The sequence below is a fragment of the Arabidopsis lyrata genome (genome assembly GCF_000004255.2).
Source record: "Arabidopsis lyrata subsp. lyrata unplaced genomic scaffold ARALYscaffold_3, whole genome shotgun sequence".
NCBI lineage: Eukaryota > Viridiplantae > Streptophyta > Magnoliopsida > Brassicales > Brassicaceae > Arabidopsis > Arabidopsis lyrata.
In genome coordinates, this window is record NW_003302553.1 from 24,288,864 (window position 1) to 24,305,714 (window position 16,851).

Sequence of the window (16,851 nt, forward strand, 5' to 3'; positions counted from 1 at the left end):
TAGGTTAGCTCTCGTCAATGGTGATTGAGTCTGGGACTAGCTTTGCTTGAGGATCTCTGTTGCGGTAGCACTTTGATTTGGCTATTGAACTTGTTGTCTAGGGATAGTTTGTTGAGCATGTTAACCACCTGTTAGATTAAGGAGACTTCACTACTCGATTACCCCATCCTCAGGAATTTCTCTTCCATTTGATTTCTTTGTTTACATCGCTATTAATTGCTTGATCTGGTTACTTGTTGCTCAGTTTTATCATTTCTACCCTGTTTCATTTGAAGTACTCGACCACACCCAGTAGTTTGGTAACAAACTGTGCAGTCGAGTACCCTGTTTACAGTTTCTGTTAAATTACTCGACCTGATACTCGACCACATCCAGTGCTTGGCATCAAGCTGTGTGATCGAGTATATTGCCTGTTATAGTTAGAATTTATGTTATCTGCATGATCGCTAGAGCTGTTAATAACACCAAAACCTGTTATTGCTTGGCTTGACTCTGTGATATCTGATTGCATCTTGATTGCTAGCATCACACCCATTTGGATTGACACCTTAAATACTACAATGACATGATAGTGATTTAAGGATAATTGATCTTAGCTAAAATCCTACTATCACTTAGCATAAGGGTTAGCGGGTTAAATCTATCCTTCCAATGCCAAGGTCTTGCGGTATGTCTGGTTTGTTTTCTGTGGCTGTGAAACTAAGTTAGTGTGGGGACTAACTTAGTGTATCTGATCTTTGGTCATTGTAGATGGCGAGAAGTAACCGAAATCCGAGGAGAAATCATGGAAATGATGAGAGTTATGTGAATGCTGCGGCAAGAGATGTGAATGTCGTGCATGAGGAAGTCGTGGATGAGGTGAATGCAGTAGTTGGTGCTGCGGGAAATCTGAACGATCCGGTGAATGTGATACAGGTCCAAATTAACTTCTAGAACTACTCTCTCAAATAAGAGATCAAATTGTAGTACTTAAGGGTCGAATTCCACAAAGTTCTCGTTGTTCACACAATAAACAATTCAGCAATTCGAATTAAGCTAAATATAAAATAAAGAAATCAAATAAAAACTAGCAATGAAAGGGGGTTTAAATTAATTGATGGAAGAGCTAGATTTAAGGTTATTCCTTTCAGTAAATCAGAATTACAAATTAAATAACAGGTAAGGGTTTATTGATATATCACGGATTTTACTGGTTTTAACCATGATTTACGTGTCAGTTTTAGAGTCTTTTTATTGTTTCTAGTGTCTTTTCGAGTCTTTTCAGGTTTTTGCACGTTCAGGACAAAATTGGAGAAAATGAATCATTCTGGAGCTAAACCGAAGATTTGGAGCTGAAGAGACGAATTCGGATTTGAACCAAGGCATTGGTGTCGACCGACACCCTTGGTGTCGCTCGACACCATACACGGCCCAGCAAAAAATCTCGACGGTTTAGAGTTTTAAAGCCCGCATAATTTACCCAGAACTTCTCTATTTGCAATTTTAGTCCCTGCACGTTTTTGAGACTTTTAAAATAGATTTTAGGGTTTTTCTATTTCATTATCTTGTCTTTGGCTTTTGTAGTTCTCTGAGCTTGAACCCTTTGGAATATAATTGGAGAGAGCAACTTTTCAGAGTTTCAATACCTTGTTAGAGAGAAGATTCATTCTAAACTCTTTCTTTCTTTTGATTTCTTATTTTGCAATCTATTCAACATGTTTTCTATTTCATTAATCATGTCTGAGTAATCACCCTGTTAGATTTAGGGATTCTCATTAGGGATTTAGATGAACTAGTAAATCGATTACCTGTTAGGATTAATCTATAGAGTTCTTCATCTAGGTTGTTCTTAATGCTTGTTCTAGAGTAGCTAACTAGAACCTGATCTTAGGATAATAGGTATTTGATCTGAGAGGGCACCTGTTACTGGAATTACCTTAGATGAGCCTGGTTTGTAGGTGTGTAATAAGAATCGGCCTATCTACTAAGGTGAACATATCAAACCTGAATTTAATGCTAGTCTAGATCTAGGAATTCGCATCGAGAGGTGGAATTACTAATATTAGACTTGTTAGTTAGCGCATCGAGAGGTGCACTACAGGAAAATTGAGTATTCTTAGCGGTCGAATAACGCTATCTAACGAGACGATAGCGGAGTAGAAAGCGCTATATCTGCGCCCATGATAATAGGTCGACGGTTTCCAATAGCGGTTTTTGGTGGTGCTATATTTTATTTACATATTATAGCATGTTTTCTTATGCAATGTAATATTATATAATAGCGAGTATATTTTGTTATTAATTATCAAATTACAGCATTTGTTATATGCAATTTAATCAATTAGAATAGCATTTATAATACGCAATTTATTCAATTAAAATAGCATTTGTATTATGCAATATCTTTTGTTTTGTTTTTGTTTTTGTTTTTGTTTTTTTTTTGCGCTATACATAAATTTCAATCCAGTTTGAATTAATGAAAAATAATACAATTAAATAAGAACTCTAGTTTGACTACATTAGTTTCAAAACCAAACCGAAAGAACTTTATTTGTGTCACACAACCATAAATTTCAACTTAAGCTACCTAACATTATCTTGCTTCAGATCATGAGCTTATCGTTAGGCCTCATCAATAGTATGACTTCTGCACCTTCATGTCCAAAATCTTTTTCACAGTCTTGATGTTGTTAATTAACCTCTGAGCACATCTTGCTTGAAGTTGCTTTTGTTCACATCTGAGACTAAAAGATTCAGAAAACCGGATTACACTGGCTTTTCTATCTGAGATTGGGACCAAAACACATCTACACAAGCTTAATGTTCAGAAACAAACAACGTAACAATTCAGCTTGAGGCAGATAAGAAGCTTACACATGGACGTGTGTGTGTGCGTGTTGTACTCTCAACTTCAATGTTTTGCTAATGCTTTAGTGATGTGATCACTTAAGGGCTTTACGATTATCCCTGGAGATGAAACGTGTATTAAGTCATCTAGTGTTTGGGAGAAAAAAGCTCACCTAAGGTTGATTTGTGCAACAAAAATATTTATTCTCTTTTGAAATAGTTTTTAGAATTTATTCTCTTAGTGCAAAGAAATAATACATAATTACTCAGACCAGACGAGACTACCAATTAACAATATGTTTATCCAAATATCTATTAGCTGAAAGACAATGGAGAGTACCTCCGAGGAGTAGTCTCTGTTATGGTATAAAAGAAAATCTGGTGGCTCAAAAGGGAACCTTATTTGAACCACAGTGCTCTGCTTAGATTCATCTACCTTAAAGGTTCTGATGTCTGCAAATCAAATCAAAACAGTAATATTAAGAGTCTGGTGTCTAGGGAAAACATGGTACTGAGAATATATCATCAATAATAACCAGCTAAGCATATCAAATTTTAAGCTCACAAGGAAGGCAATAGTTGAATTTTTTAGCACAATCCTCCGACAAATGCTTGAGAGCGGACCTACAAAGAATATATACAAAGCTAGGCTGAATACACCAATTTCTGCACTCTAAGTTGCTGAATGTGAATGGGAATAAGCTAAGAATGCAAAGTGTTGCATCACATTTTTAGATAAAGCTTTCTGCTTCAAAACCATATGTAATGTAATTCTTTTTCCTTTACAAAGCAAATGAACAAATCAAGTCTTCTATAACTTGCATGGTAATAAAACATTGAGAGAAAAAGATACCACATTTTATTTACCTAGAAGGTTCTTTCTATCAACTTGTCTATCCCTGCAGAAGAACAAAAGTAGATGAATTTAGCAACAACTCCCATAAACACAAAAAGTAAGAAGAGTAATACACAAATGTACTATCTTTTTCTCTTCTCATTGCTTAAGAGTAATATTAAGGGATGTCTATATACCTTTGTTCAAGTGGGACGTAAAGAACCCAATCCATTTTCATATTTTTTCATTGGAATAATTTCCCCAACCTCCAATGTAATATGCTGATATATTTAGAGGACACCATGATATATTTAGCGCCACTTCTCGACACTAAATGTTCCGTAAAACATCTACCCTAAACCCAAATTAAAAGTAGAACACTACCAATTATATCAATTGCCTTCTACTGAAATTGAAATCTTCCTACAACAGAGCAAAACAGACCGATTCAAATCCTCTTCGTGTCCTAGGAATTATCGGTGGTGTGGGGACTACGGCAGCGATGAAATCGGCGGTGAAGATGCTACGGCAGCGACAAAAGTAGAAGATAGAGCTCTCCTCCGTGTGACGAGAACGTACAAAACGAGAAAGACAGAGTCGACTCCTCATCTTCCGCCAAGATTTCAATCGAGTTTGAGAGAGAAGGAAGAGAGAAGAGATAGCCAAAAAGTTTTAGATCTAGTTTCAATCTATTCTATTTCTTTTCTATATCATGTTTTTCTCATTTTTTTTTTCTTTTTTTACTTAATAAAATTTTAGAGCCAAAGTTTTATTTGGAGCCAATAAATTTTTAATTTCCCGCTTATTCCTACGATGACGTTTACTGTCACGTATGCTGTCATAGAACCAAAAATTTAGCTCTACTACGAATTTTTTTGACGCCCATTCTACCATAGCGTTTGCCTTTTTGAAAACGCTATATAAATTTTCTCAAAACTTAACTATAGCATAAATATTAAAAATGTTATCATGTACTGCTACACTTATTTCTTGTAGTGGTGGTTAATTAGTCATTAGTGTTTTGAGTCCTAATCAATTTGCTAGATTTACTAATAGTTTATTTCCTGAGAATTTCCCTAAACCTAACGTTTTAATTCATTGATCTTTTCACCTGATAACATTGCTTGCTCGTGTTTTATTTAAATTCTAATTATTTTATTTAGCATAATTTCGAAACTTATAACTCATTGTGTGAACAAATGAACTTCGTGGAATTCGATCCTTAAGTGCTGCAATTGACCTCTTAATTTGAGAGAGTAAGCTTTAGGATCAATTTGACCTGTAGCGCCGTTCTTGAACTCAAATCAGAAATATCAAATTAACCACCTCTCGATGCATTAACTCTCTATGTCTAACAATAGAAATCCCATCTCTCGATGGGAATTCCTAAAACTAAACAAGCATTAAAGTTCAGGTTTGATATGTTCACAGAAGTACTAAACCACCTCTCGATGCGAATAGTCCTTTTGCTCACCTAAGATTATTTCAGGAAATAGATGACCTCTCGATTCTATCTAATATCCTATGAGCTAGATTCCAGGTGATCAGTCTAGAACTAGTAACTAAATCAAATCTAGGTGAAGAACCCTAAAATTACCCTACCAAATTATTCAGCTTAGCAATTCATCAATATATGGAAAAACCCTAAATCTAACAGGTGAATTACTCAGACATGGTAGAAGAAACACAAATCATAATTTGAATAAATTGCATTAAAAATAGTAAGAGGTAGAGTAAGGGAGTTCTTTTGCAATAAACAAGAACATGAGGGCCATTATGCAATTCTTCAAAACTTGTTAAAAACGTGTGTCGTCCAAGCAAAACGCGACGGTGTCGATCGACACTTCTAGTGTCGATCGACACCAAGATACTCTAATCGTGACTAGTTGCTCTTGTTAGCCATATTGCTCCAAATGTCCAGCTTTTGCTCCAGAATTCTCCTAAACCTGTAGATACCTACAAAGACTCTAAAAGGTGCAAAAGGACCAAGAAGACTCTAGAAACATATCTAATATCATGGTTAAAATCTGTAAAAAACCACGATATATCAGGCGCCTAGTAACTGGGCAAGGCCATTTGACCGACCAAACGATGTGATCACGTTCGAAGAAAATGAAACAAATGGGCTTGACAGGCCTCATAACGATCCCTTGGTCATTACACTTGTTATAGGAGACCACGACGTGTCGAGGGTGTTTAACGACACAGGTAGTACTATTGACGTAATTTTTCGCGAGACCTGATAATAGGTTTTTTAGATCAATTATCTTAAAGTACTATCGTGTCGGTGTAGTATTTTAGGTCTCAATCCAAATGGGTGTGATGCAAACAGATGAGATGAGATCAGAAGTCACTAAGTCAAGCCAAGCAATTAAAGGTTTTGGTGTTTGTAGCAGTTCTAAGTGATCATGCAGAAAACAGAGAAATTGCAGAATTACAGAAATCACTCGACCACAACTGGCTGATGCCAGGAGCAGGATGTGGTCGAGTAACAGACAGAAAGTATAACAGAAGTACTCGACTGCACAGTCTGTTACCAGACACTAGGTGTGGTCGAGTACAACGGTGATAACAGGTGAGAAATGTGAAAACAGGTAATGATAACAATCAATCAATAGCAATGAAAATAGAGAAATCAAATAGACGAAAAATTCATAAGGATGAGGTAATCAAATGGAGTGGTCTCCTTAGCCTATTCAGATGGTTAACAAAGCGCAATCAAGCTATCCCTAGACAATAGGTCCAATAAACGCTCTAAACGCTCTAAACGGCCAATCCCTTGGGATAGTGAATCAAGCATTCCATCGAACACTTTCTGTGTGCGGGAATGCTTTGGATCGAGTTCCAGTTAATCAGAAAAAAACAAGCAATAAACACAACTAGTCCAGAAGGGATTCAATCAATTCTAAAACTTAACCATCCTATAGACTACAGATCCCACAACCATTCTATCCCATCATTAAGAATTCTATGTCACTACTCAGACATCATACTCAAAAACATAATCGCAAATAAACAAGAAGATTGCATAAGTAAAGAGATAAAGAGTAGAGAAACAAGGTGATAGACGAAATTAAATGCGAAATCTGAATAACTTGGAAAAATCTCGAATTACAAGATTGCAGACGAAAGCAGCTAAGCGATAGAGTAAACTAGGTTTAATAGAAATGAAAACTCGAAGCAAAAACTAGATAGCTCGGGACAAAACCCTTGAAGACTTATTTATACAAAACAAAGATAAGAGATGGGTCGCAAATCCACTCGATCAGCCCGTAGAGTGATAATGGGCCGAAGCTGGGCCATGTGATCGAGTGAAACTCCAGACCGCTTCCAAACACTTCTTCTTCTCCTCTTCACTTCCTTATGCTCAGCTTGTCTGGTTGCGTGCGGATTTGAGAAGACTCTGAAGACGTGATCGAGTGAATGGTAGAGTGACGTGGTCGAGTGCTTCAGGAATCCTGGCGCTTGTGTCACTCGACCACGGGGTCGAGTGGTGTGATCGAGTGACCTGGTCGAGTGAATGAGGAGGATGGCGGCTGCTGTCACTCGACCACAAGGTCGAGTAAGCGTTGCAGGAGGCACTTGACCTTGTGGTCGAGTGATACTCTGTTGACTCTGGCTCGTTTCTCCCAATTAGATCACCAACAGCTCCAAATCACCTGAAAACAACTCAGAAATGCAAAATGTATGCAAACCTATCATAATCATGCAAAGTATGCAAGAATGATGAAGAATGATATAAAATAGTGATAAATGTTATGAAACTAGACTCAAAACAATGATGAATGAATGCAGAAAACATGCAAATTATCGACACATCAAGACCCAATGGCAAATGAACATCGGCATATCGCAAGTAACTCCGACTCCGAGGCCAATACTTGGATTCTCAAGAGAGACCATAATGACACTCGGAACCATTCAGCTGCCAGTCCAAGCTGGTGGGATAATAAAGATAGTCGACTTCTCTGTCACAGATCAGCCGACCATCTATAATACCATAATGGGTACCCCATAGTTGAATTTGATACAAGCCGTTGCCTCGACATACCATCTCTGCTTGAATTTTCTGACGCCTAGCGACGTAAAGACGATATGGGAAAGCCAAAAGAACTCCACGATGTGCTTCATAGAAGCGCATAAACTTTGGAACCTTGTCACCGATTCCAAAGCCGAGGTCAACCACAAGAAGGCGAAGATTGGCCGAAGCAAGGAAAAGGCCCTGTCTAAATAGTTATGGCAGTTACAGATCGAGGAGTCTCGAGAGGAAAAGAAGCCTACCTCGGATCCTGTCATCTCCGTCTGCCTCGACGAGAAACGACCCAAACGGTTCGTAGAAATCTGATGCGATCTATGAAACATCCCATCCCCGGACTCTAAGTCTAAAGAGGTTGTCTCCATTCGGAAATACTAAGTGTTACCGAGACTTATTTCCGTTTCATACTTAATAAAATTAGATCGTGATTACTCTGAGATTCATTAACAAAAGAGTCGATATGCAATTAAATAACGGAAACAATCAGGACTTTATTTATTTATAACGGTTTCGAACAATATTAGAGTTTGCACTATAGGCTATTACAATCGTTCGATCCTACACATCCAGACTTATATACATTATTTACACCACCCATCTTCCCGGACAACACGTCTTCCTCGCCTAAGCCAAGTCCTTCCCGCGATCCTTATCTTTTCCTGAAATCAACGAGACATAAGTATTCTAGAATTTAACACTCGGAAATCATGCTCATGCTATGATGCTTCCCATGTTTTACCCCGAACCCTTCCTATGATCGTTATACCAAAATAATAATCTTAAGGTATGATAGGCCGCATGAACCGAATGGTACCCTTGGCCGATCCGTATCACCGGATCTCTGGCCAAGTCGGTCATACCCTCACCTTTTCCACACGTTCAGATGTCTCCACGTGCAGTCCTTGTTCTTTCGTACCGGCCAACTCCGTCGGTTTCTCGATCTCTTCACCCACCATGGTTAGTTTGTTCGTAACTTCCCATAGAATCTCTCTCTTCTCGATATTCCTTTGGATTTTTACGATGATTTCCTTGTTCTTTTCCTTCCCCCCGTGAAAAATGACCCAAAGGGTTCTTTTTATACGTTTTTGGGTCGAGAAACCGTTCGTAACCGCCCTTTTGATCGAACGGATGAGATATGACGGTTTCTTCGGGCGAGTAACCGTCTCAACCATTTTACACGCTTGGTACGTGTTCGTCGAGTAATCGTCCCCAATCGTTCCATACGCTTGGTACGTGTTCGTCGAATAACCGTCTCACTAGCTGTGTAGTTGACCCAGCTTTCCAACACTCCATCCAACTCGGCCGAGCTACCCGAAGTAACCGTCTTACTAGCTGGGTGGTTGACCCAGCTGCTCAACACTCCATTCAGTTCGGCTGAGCTACCCGAGCTAACCATCACTCCCGCCAGCTTGTCGGCAGCTGGTCCAGCTCCCTCTTAGCTCCATCGAGCTGTTTTCTTCTTTCCTTTGCTTCGAACTTCTTCCTTTTTCCCTTAATATTTGGCTAAGTCATTTCTTTTCCGACTTGCCAATACTTTCCATGGAACGAGTTTCCTTAGTTTTTCCGTGGCAAGGCTCCCTTTGTTCCCGACCATAGTCCGTCCCGTGATCCTAGTAAGGATCGGGGATGTTACAATCTAAACGAGGAGATTAGGTCCGAGCTCGTTTCATTCCTAAAAAAATATCGATACTTTCGCTTGGTCACCCCGAGGATCTGCCTGGTGTAAGTATTGATGAACGTCGAAAATAAGCAAATGATATAAACGCCGAAGTCGAAAAACTTTTGAACATCGGGTTAATCACCAAAGCAAGGTACATGGATTGGCTGGCTAACCCAGTCGTGGTAAAAAAAAACAGAAAATGGAGAGTTTGCGTCGATTTCACCAACCTAAACAAAGCCTGCCCCAAGGTTAGCTTCCCACTACCGCATATCGATTGCCTGGTAGAAGCAACAACCGGGAACAAGCTTCTGTCGTTCATGGACACCTTCGTGGATTACTATCAGATATTAATGCATCTTGACGACCAAGAGAAGACCACATTCATTACCGACCGAGGCATCTACTACTACAAAGTCATTCCATTCGGACTCAAAAATGCTGGCAAGACGTACCAATGGCTCGTGAACAGAATGTTTGCAGAACAGCTCGGGAAGACCATGGAAGTATACATGACGATATGCTAGTTAAATCGCTCGAAGAAAATGATCACGTGGCTCATCTGCATGACTGTTTTCGGTAGCTCAACGTGCACAACGTGAAACTCAACCCGGCCAAATGTCGCTTCGCGGTAAGATTGGTTGAATTTCTTGGTTATTTAGTAACTAATCGTGGAATCGAGGTAAATCTGAAGCAAATCCACACACTATTGAAGATGGCTTCACCGCAGAAAAAATGTGAGGTGCAATACTCGGTTACCCCGTCCTCCACTTCTTCTTTTTGAATCCACAAAGGAAACCAACAAAAGTTTCCACTCATGCATTGATAGTAGGATTTTACTAGTCTCAATTATCCTATACCACTATCATGTCATTGCAATACTTAAGAAGTCAATCCAATCAGGTGTGATGCTAATAATCAAGATATGATCAGAAGTCACTAAGTCAAGCCAAGCATAAACAGGTTTTGATTTCTAACAGTCCTAAGTGATCATGCAGAAGACAGAAAAACTAACAAGATTCAACAGGCTACTCGATCGCATTGTCTGCCTCCAGATACTAGGTGTGATCGAGTATGAAGTTAAAACAGACCGAAAATCAACAACTTACTCGATCGCACAGTCTGTTTCCAAACACTAGGTGAGATCAATTGACAAGTGAAAAACAGACAGAAATGCGAAAACGTAGCAACATGCAATAGAACATGCAAAGAACAGGAATGTAAACAGAGAAATCAAATGGATGAGAAATCCATAAGGATGGGGTAATCGAATAGAATGGTCTCCTTAGCTTATGAGGTGGTTAAAGACTCAATCAAACTATCCCCAGACAACATGCTCAATAAAAGATCAATTCACTTCCGTAATAGAAACCCTCAAGGAAAGCTAGTCACAGACTCAATCACCATTGATGAAAATTAACCAACCATGCATTTAGAATCAAGATGCTAAAGCCGAAACGCCTTCTGTAACCAATACCTTGGGACAAGGACACGAATCTCTGGAATTAATGGTTCAGGCATTTCATGAAACACCTTTTGGGAGTGCAAAATGCCTGGGCTCAAATTGCAATTGATGAGAACAGAATTAGCCTTAAGAACAACTAATCGAGAAGAGATCTAAACAAACAAAGCTTAACCACCTGACAGATTAAGGATTCCAAACTACCCTAACCCATCCTTTAGAACCCTAATTACTACTCAAGGAACATGCTCAAGAACATAAACCCAGAAATCTTCAAAAACATCATAACTTAAAGATCTGAACAAAATAAACAACTTTGTAAAAAAATTCAAATGCAAAAACTTAAAGGATTGAAAGTAATCAAGATTACAAATTCTAGAAATAAAATTATTCGGCGGATAAAGCGACAGACCCCTGGACAAAGAGAAAGAGGCATATTTGTAGCAAATACTAAGAAATCCTAAAACACAAAATGACAAAAATCAAAGGCGGTTTTACGGACATACTCGACTCATGTGATCGAGTGAAAGGGTCGAGTATGATATTGAATGAAAGTGGTGCCTTTATAACTCTTGCTCGGTTGTGAAGGCAAGATGCGATCAAGTGGCATGTGAAGATAGGCGATCGAGTGGCATGTGAAGACATGCAATCGAGTGGCTTCTGAAACTCTCTGCAGCATCTACTCGACCAAGGGGATAGAGTGGTATGTGAGCACTAGTGATTGAGTGGCATGCGAAATGACATGGTCAAGTGGTGAGTTGAACTGGTGATCGTGTATGATGTCTTATGGCGTGATCAAGTGGTGAGCTGAAGCTTTCTGCCATCTCTACTCGATCACATGGGTCGAGTGACATGTGCTTCTGTTTTGATTCTCCCCAATTCACACACTAACAACTCCAAAGTACCTGAAAACAACTCAAATATAGAACATGTATGCAAAACTTATGATGGACTGACCTAAGTATGGAAAGTATGCACAAACGATGAAGAATGATATGAAACAATGATGAAAGAAAACTAAAATGATGACAAATGAATGCTCAAAACATGTAAATTATAGACATATTGTGAGACCCAATTTCTCATTAAACACACTAAAGCCCAACGAACAAAAGTAAAACCTAAGTGTCGTGTATATACCATAGGAGTATATATATCTCCCTCTTCGTCGCAGCAACTCAAGCCACCGTCACATCTTGATCATAAACGCTAATCTAAGTCAGCCACCTCCTAGTTGTTGAGTTTGTAAGCTTCTGTTGTTGCTGCTGTTGTGGTGGTTCGTACGTTTACGCGAAAGAGGAAGAGATAACCTCGACTGAGAGATAATTGTGAAGGTCGTACGTATCTCCACCACTCATCACCGTTCATCTCTATTTCATTTGGTAAGGAGACCTAGCCTTATTTTATTTTCTTATCATGTTAGTCTCTATTGCTACCATGAGGATTTAGTGGCTTACATCTCAAACTAATTGTGTTTTGAGGGAAAAAGAGAAAGGAGAGATCAATTCAAGTAGAGATATTCGTGAACATTTTCTCGTCTAATCTGAAGGAACCATATCATGATTTTAGTGTCGCTGGATAGATCTCGCTGCAAGTAAGACACAACAATAAACGGTTCTCCATTACGAGGTAAACTCCATCCGTAATTCGAGTTGCAAGTTGGACAAAAGTCACAGTTTTCTAAACTCATAAATAACTAAGTATCAGTTTTCAGATTCAAGTTGGGTTTTTGGAAAGCAGATTTCGGGCATCTCGGATCTGTGGAGGACAAGCCGACGGTGGATACGTTTAGAGGGAGTGTCAGGAAAGCCATTGGAGCCAGCTTAGTCACCAGGAAAGGTAAACCCTAACCGCCACGACGTTTGCTTTGTGTGCAAGAAACCCTAAAATAACAGATTTGAGGTATCTTCTTTGGGACAGTGTTTGGAGAATCAAAACAAATCCGATCAAGCTGAAATTTTGGGGAGAGCTTTGTGGTACAACAAGCTTGAAATGCAACGGTTGGATTAAGAAGTGAACGGTCCATTGTGTATTTACTGGTGCGTTTGTTTGGATACTTAAGTGAGCTATTCTTCGTCATCAAAAGGCAAATGTGAGGGTGTGATTTGCGGAGATGCGATTACAAGTCACTATTTTTATGCTTCATTATTCACTTGCATAGGATTAGATCTGTTTGCTTAGTAGTAATGACTTATTAATTAGGATTAATGATATGATGATTGTTTTAGTGATATAGGATGATTGAGTTAGTGTCATTGTGATAACAATTTCTTATATGTTTATATGAGGAAGTGGAATTATCATCTTTTGAGATGATGAACAGTGGAAAAGTGGAAAAGGTCTACATTGAATTGACGGTTTTTTTGTAGCTCAATAATAGACTGACGAGTCTAGTGGAACTAGATACGTTCAAAGGTCAGGGGAGATGATCGAACCTGGAATTGATGTGGAGATCTCGCAAAGGGCGAGAATGAGTGTTATAATTTGCATAGTGGTGTAGACTATATGAGTGTTGTGTCTTTTTCTATGTGATTGTTGATTGATGTGTAAAAGTAGTTTCGTGTATCGTATTTCCAGTGGACGGAAAGGATCCTCTCACTCAGTAATTCTCTAGTCACCCCTTTTTACCTTTTTCACATGTCAGGATGAGAATCGTGAGTAGTCGTGCAAGTCCGTCTCGCTTGTGATGTATTTGAGGAACCTCGGGTTTATTTTATTTTACCGTTATTTTCTTATATTTCTAAACTCGTTTTTATTTATGTTTGAAAAAATGTTTTCAACTATATTTTAGATTATTTAATACAAGCTTATATTGAGTTTTTATTCAAAGTAAAGATTTCCAGAAAAGTATGATATGATGAATTAAGAAAGTGGAATAGAAGAAAAGATAAAGTGTTTTTATTTTTATTTAAGAAAAAAGAAAAAAAAAAGATCGATACTAGTTTTTATTGCTTAGCCTTTGAAGCCAGAACTCTGATCGATAATCCGCCGGAGAATCGAATCCCCGATGAAGAATATGAAATAGTGTTCATTAACTTCATCGACAGGTTTCTCGATTTTAATCCTGATTCACAGAGGCAAAAATTCAAGGTAGATGACAGTAAGCATGAGATACTCATGTTCAAGGATCATAACGGTACAATGATTAACCGCGGAATTCGACTTCTTGATGCTGTGAGCAGTACCGAATATCAAGAGGATGACGGCATTATGTATCCTTATTTCGAGTTCATGCCTTTGAATCTGTTTACGAGCAAGACATCGTTTTCTTTAAAGCTCTCTTTTTCGGATCTTCGGGATCCGGATTTTGTTTCTATGCCTTGTCTTAAAGTCATGTTTCTTCGGGAAATTCGATGGTCTGGTACTATGCATCTTGAAAAGCTTGTCTCAGGATGTCCTGTTCTTGAAGACTTGACCTTGGTAAGGTATCTTGACGAGGATGAATTGGTGCTTGCGCTTACAGTTGTGAGGTCTGGGAGCTTGAAGACTTTATATGTTCCGTTCGCATATGGAAGTTATTGTAGATCAAGAGTCCCAAACACAGTACTTGAGATTGATGCTCGAGGACTAGAGCATATGACTCTCAAAGAAAAACATTTCGAGAAAATTATAGTAAAGAACCTTACTTGTATGTTCATGATTGACCTTGATTTCAAGTTTGTTGTCAAGTACGGCAGTATTTTTGATCCAGAGGATTTATCAAAGACAAATGAAATCCTTGGTTTTCTCACTGGGATATCTCGTGCAAGACATATGATCATCTCTAAGTACGGCAGTAGTTTAGTGTTTTTTTTTTTTTTTTTTTTGGTTGTTGTTTTTGTAAAAAAACTCAAATTAAATATCATATTGTACAGAGGGAGCTAGAGATATACATCTCTTGAGTTTTTGGTAGATGATACAAATCTCAAATATTAGGAGAACCAAAAATTCGTTGGCATGTTTATTAGTGACGTTAATGGAGCCAAACTGCTTTTGTAGTACTGTTCACTAAATTTCTTGAGCATGCTGAAAGAAAGAGAGAAAACATGATACTACAAATTAATTAATGAAGAAGATTTACAATTGACTTAGATGATTTCTTTATTGATAAGAGATAAAACCTAGAACTCATTACCAAAAAAAAAGAAAAAAAGACACGTATGTGTGTCTCTACATTTATAAAAATTGTGATCTTAAAAAAATTAACTAAATAGATCGTACCATACTTGAACTACTCATGACACACACAAAAGTATTGAATTAAATAGACCAATAAGAGATATGGGAAACAACTTCCACAAAAATCCAATTATGGTACGATCACATGAAAATGTAAAAGAGTGTTAGAGGGGCAGAGCACATGGCAAACAAAACATATAAACGTTAATCTGTGTTGATATATTAGATATATAGATGTTTTACTAGGTAGTTAGACTATGTGTATGTTAAAGAAATAGAAAGTGAGACAGAGCTTAGTACATTCGTTGATGAAATTAAGGCTCAAAATGGCTGCTTCATCATTAAGGCTCAACCGCATTTCTGAACTGAAAGAAGGAACAAATTAAAGTAGAGTGAAGCGTTAAATAATAAACAACAAAAAAGAAACTTGTTGAGTATCTTCTAATGCAAATGCTGTCACTGAAAGTACCCTAAATAATAAACCTATAATCTTCACAATGACAAAATTGAAGAGGTGAGAGTTACAAATCAAACTATTGTATGAGCACCGTGAAGATTAAAATATTTGTTTACATTGGTAAAAATAGTTCTATAGTTTCACATTGTTTAAGAATTTCATCTTCTAAGCTGGCCATGTAAGATTAGTTTGGGTATAAACAATTAACAATTAGAGAAATGAATATTCCTTTGAATGCAAACGCAATGACTGAAACTAAAATAACCAAGAAAACTAACTGAAAATAATGATTAGAAGAACTGAAATGGCATATAGACAACACTATATGCTGAAGATGAATCATAGTACCATAGAATCGAAGTGAGCTTATTTTAGCTTATAGAAATCACGTGAGTGAAGAGAAGAAAGAAGATTAATGAAGAAGCATTTGTCTTTAGATATTATACTTAAGACATGCATTTAGTTAATGCTTTTGTTTTGAATGTTATGTGACACATGTTAAACTAGAGAGAGAGATGTATATTTTCAGAGGCTTAATAAAGGTTACAGGTTTCCTTCTTAACAGCTATTTTAAAGTTACATAGATAAGCATAATTTAAAAGAAAAATAATATATTTGTGGAAGTGAAACAGAGATATGAAAGACCTGAATGCTTTGGTTTTCAACTACTGTATTTAAAAAATTTCAGAATTTGGATTGTAATTTTAAAGTTTATGTATTGATGGATTTGTTCTTATTAGTAAATATTGCTCCATAAGTTAAATTCATTGTCGCATAGAATGAGAAGTCCTTTTAATCATTAAGGTAAAGACAAAAAGCATCAAATCACAACAGGGCATGCAAAGCAAAGTGAAGAAATTTTGAAGCCATAAACGTAAGACGTGCATGCTTTATGAATTTCGTCTAGTAAGCTCAGGGCTATGAGAGAAACCAACAACATAAGAGGAATCATACAACCATATAATCGAAGTGAGCTTACCTTAGCTTATAGAAATCATATGGCATTTGAGCGTTGTAAGCTCATAGGTTATGAGCTTCTCGATGCATCATGAAGATGGCATTGGAAGAAGTACGTAAGGCTTAGAGGCTTTTTTTATGGATAATCGACCAGTAGAGAGAGATAAATCTGTTAAGAATTTAGTTGTCTATAAGTCAATGAAATTAATAAAATTAGAAAATTAGAAAATTCATTGTCGCATAGAAAATTAGAATATTTGTGGATAATTAGAAAAGAAGCAATAGCGCTTAGCTAGGGAGAGGAAAATTGAATCCAAAATTTGCGGGTTCTGAAACAGGAAAATAGAAAATATCCCACAATTGCCTAGGGTCGTGTTAGATTAGTTTGAGTATAAACAGTTAACAAACGCTGTCAATGAAACTAACATAACCAATGATATCAATTATGCTTCAACTATGGTTC

At 37.6% G+C, this 16,851-nt stretch overlaps 1 protein-coding gene and 2 long non-coding RNA genes across 6 annotated transcripts in view; 1 reads left to right on the forward strand and 2 right to left on the reverse strand.

The window, feature by feature from the left end:
• Nucleotides 1-2,433: 2,433 nt before the first annotated feature.
• Nucleotides 2,434-4,307, reverse strand: LOC9320298. 2 transcript variants are annotated; one of them, XR_002333108.1, is made up of 7 exons: nt 4,106-4,307; nt 3,859-4,016; nt 3,694-3,725; nt 3,392-3,450; nt 3,167-3,279; nt 2,854-2,946; nt 2,434-2,723 (listed from the first exon to the last, which is right to left on the reverse strand). It is a non-coding gene; the product is annotated as an uncharacterized LOC9320298 (long non-coding RNA). The 2 variants fall into 2 exon arrangements; XR_002333109.1 differs by lacking the exon at nt 3,859-4,016.
• Nucleotides 4,308-13,669: 9,362 nt separating this feature from the next.
• LOC9322384 (FBD-associated F-box protein At5g27750) lies at nt 13,670-14,801 on the forward strand (the record flags this gene model as incomplete). Its single annotated transcript, XM_021032207.1, has 1 exon — nt 13,670-14,801. A coding segment is annotated over one exon (1,011 nt), but the record flags the coding sequence as incomplete, so codon positions are not given.
• Nucleotides 14,802-15,075: 274 nt separating this feature from the next.
• The window catches only part of LOC110230179, a 2,798-nt gene continuing 1,022 nt past the window's right edge, over nt 15,076-16,851 (reverse strand). For all 3 annotated transcript variants that reach the window (XR_002333319.1, XR_002333318.1, XR_002333317.1), the window contains 2 exons: nt 16,411-16,557; nt 15,076-15,339 (listed from right to left, as the gene is read on the reverse strand). This is a non-coding gene — a long non-coding RNA (uncharacterized LOC110230179). The remainder of the gene's footprint in view (nt 15,340-16,410; nt 16,558-16,851) is intronic.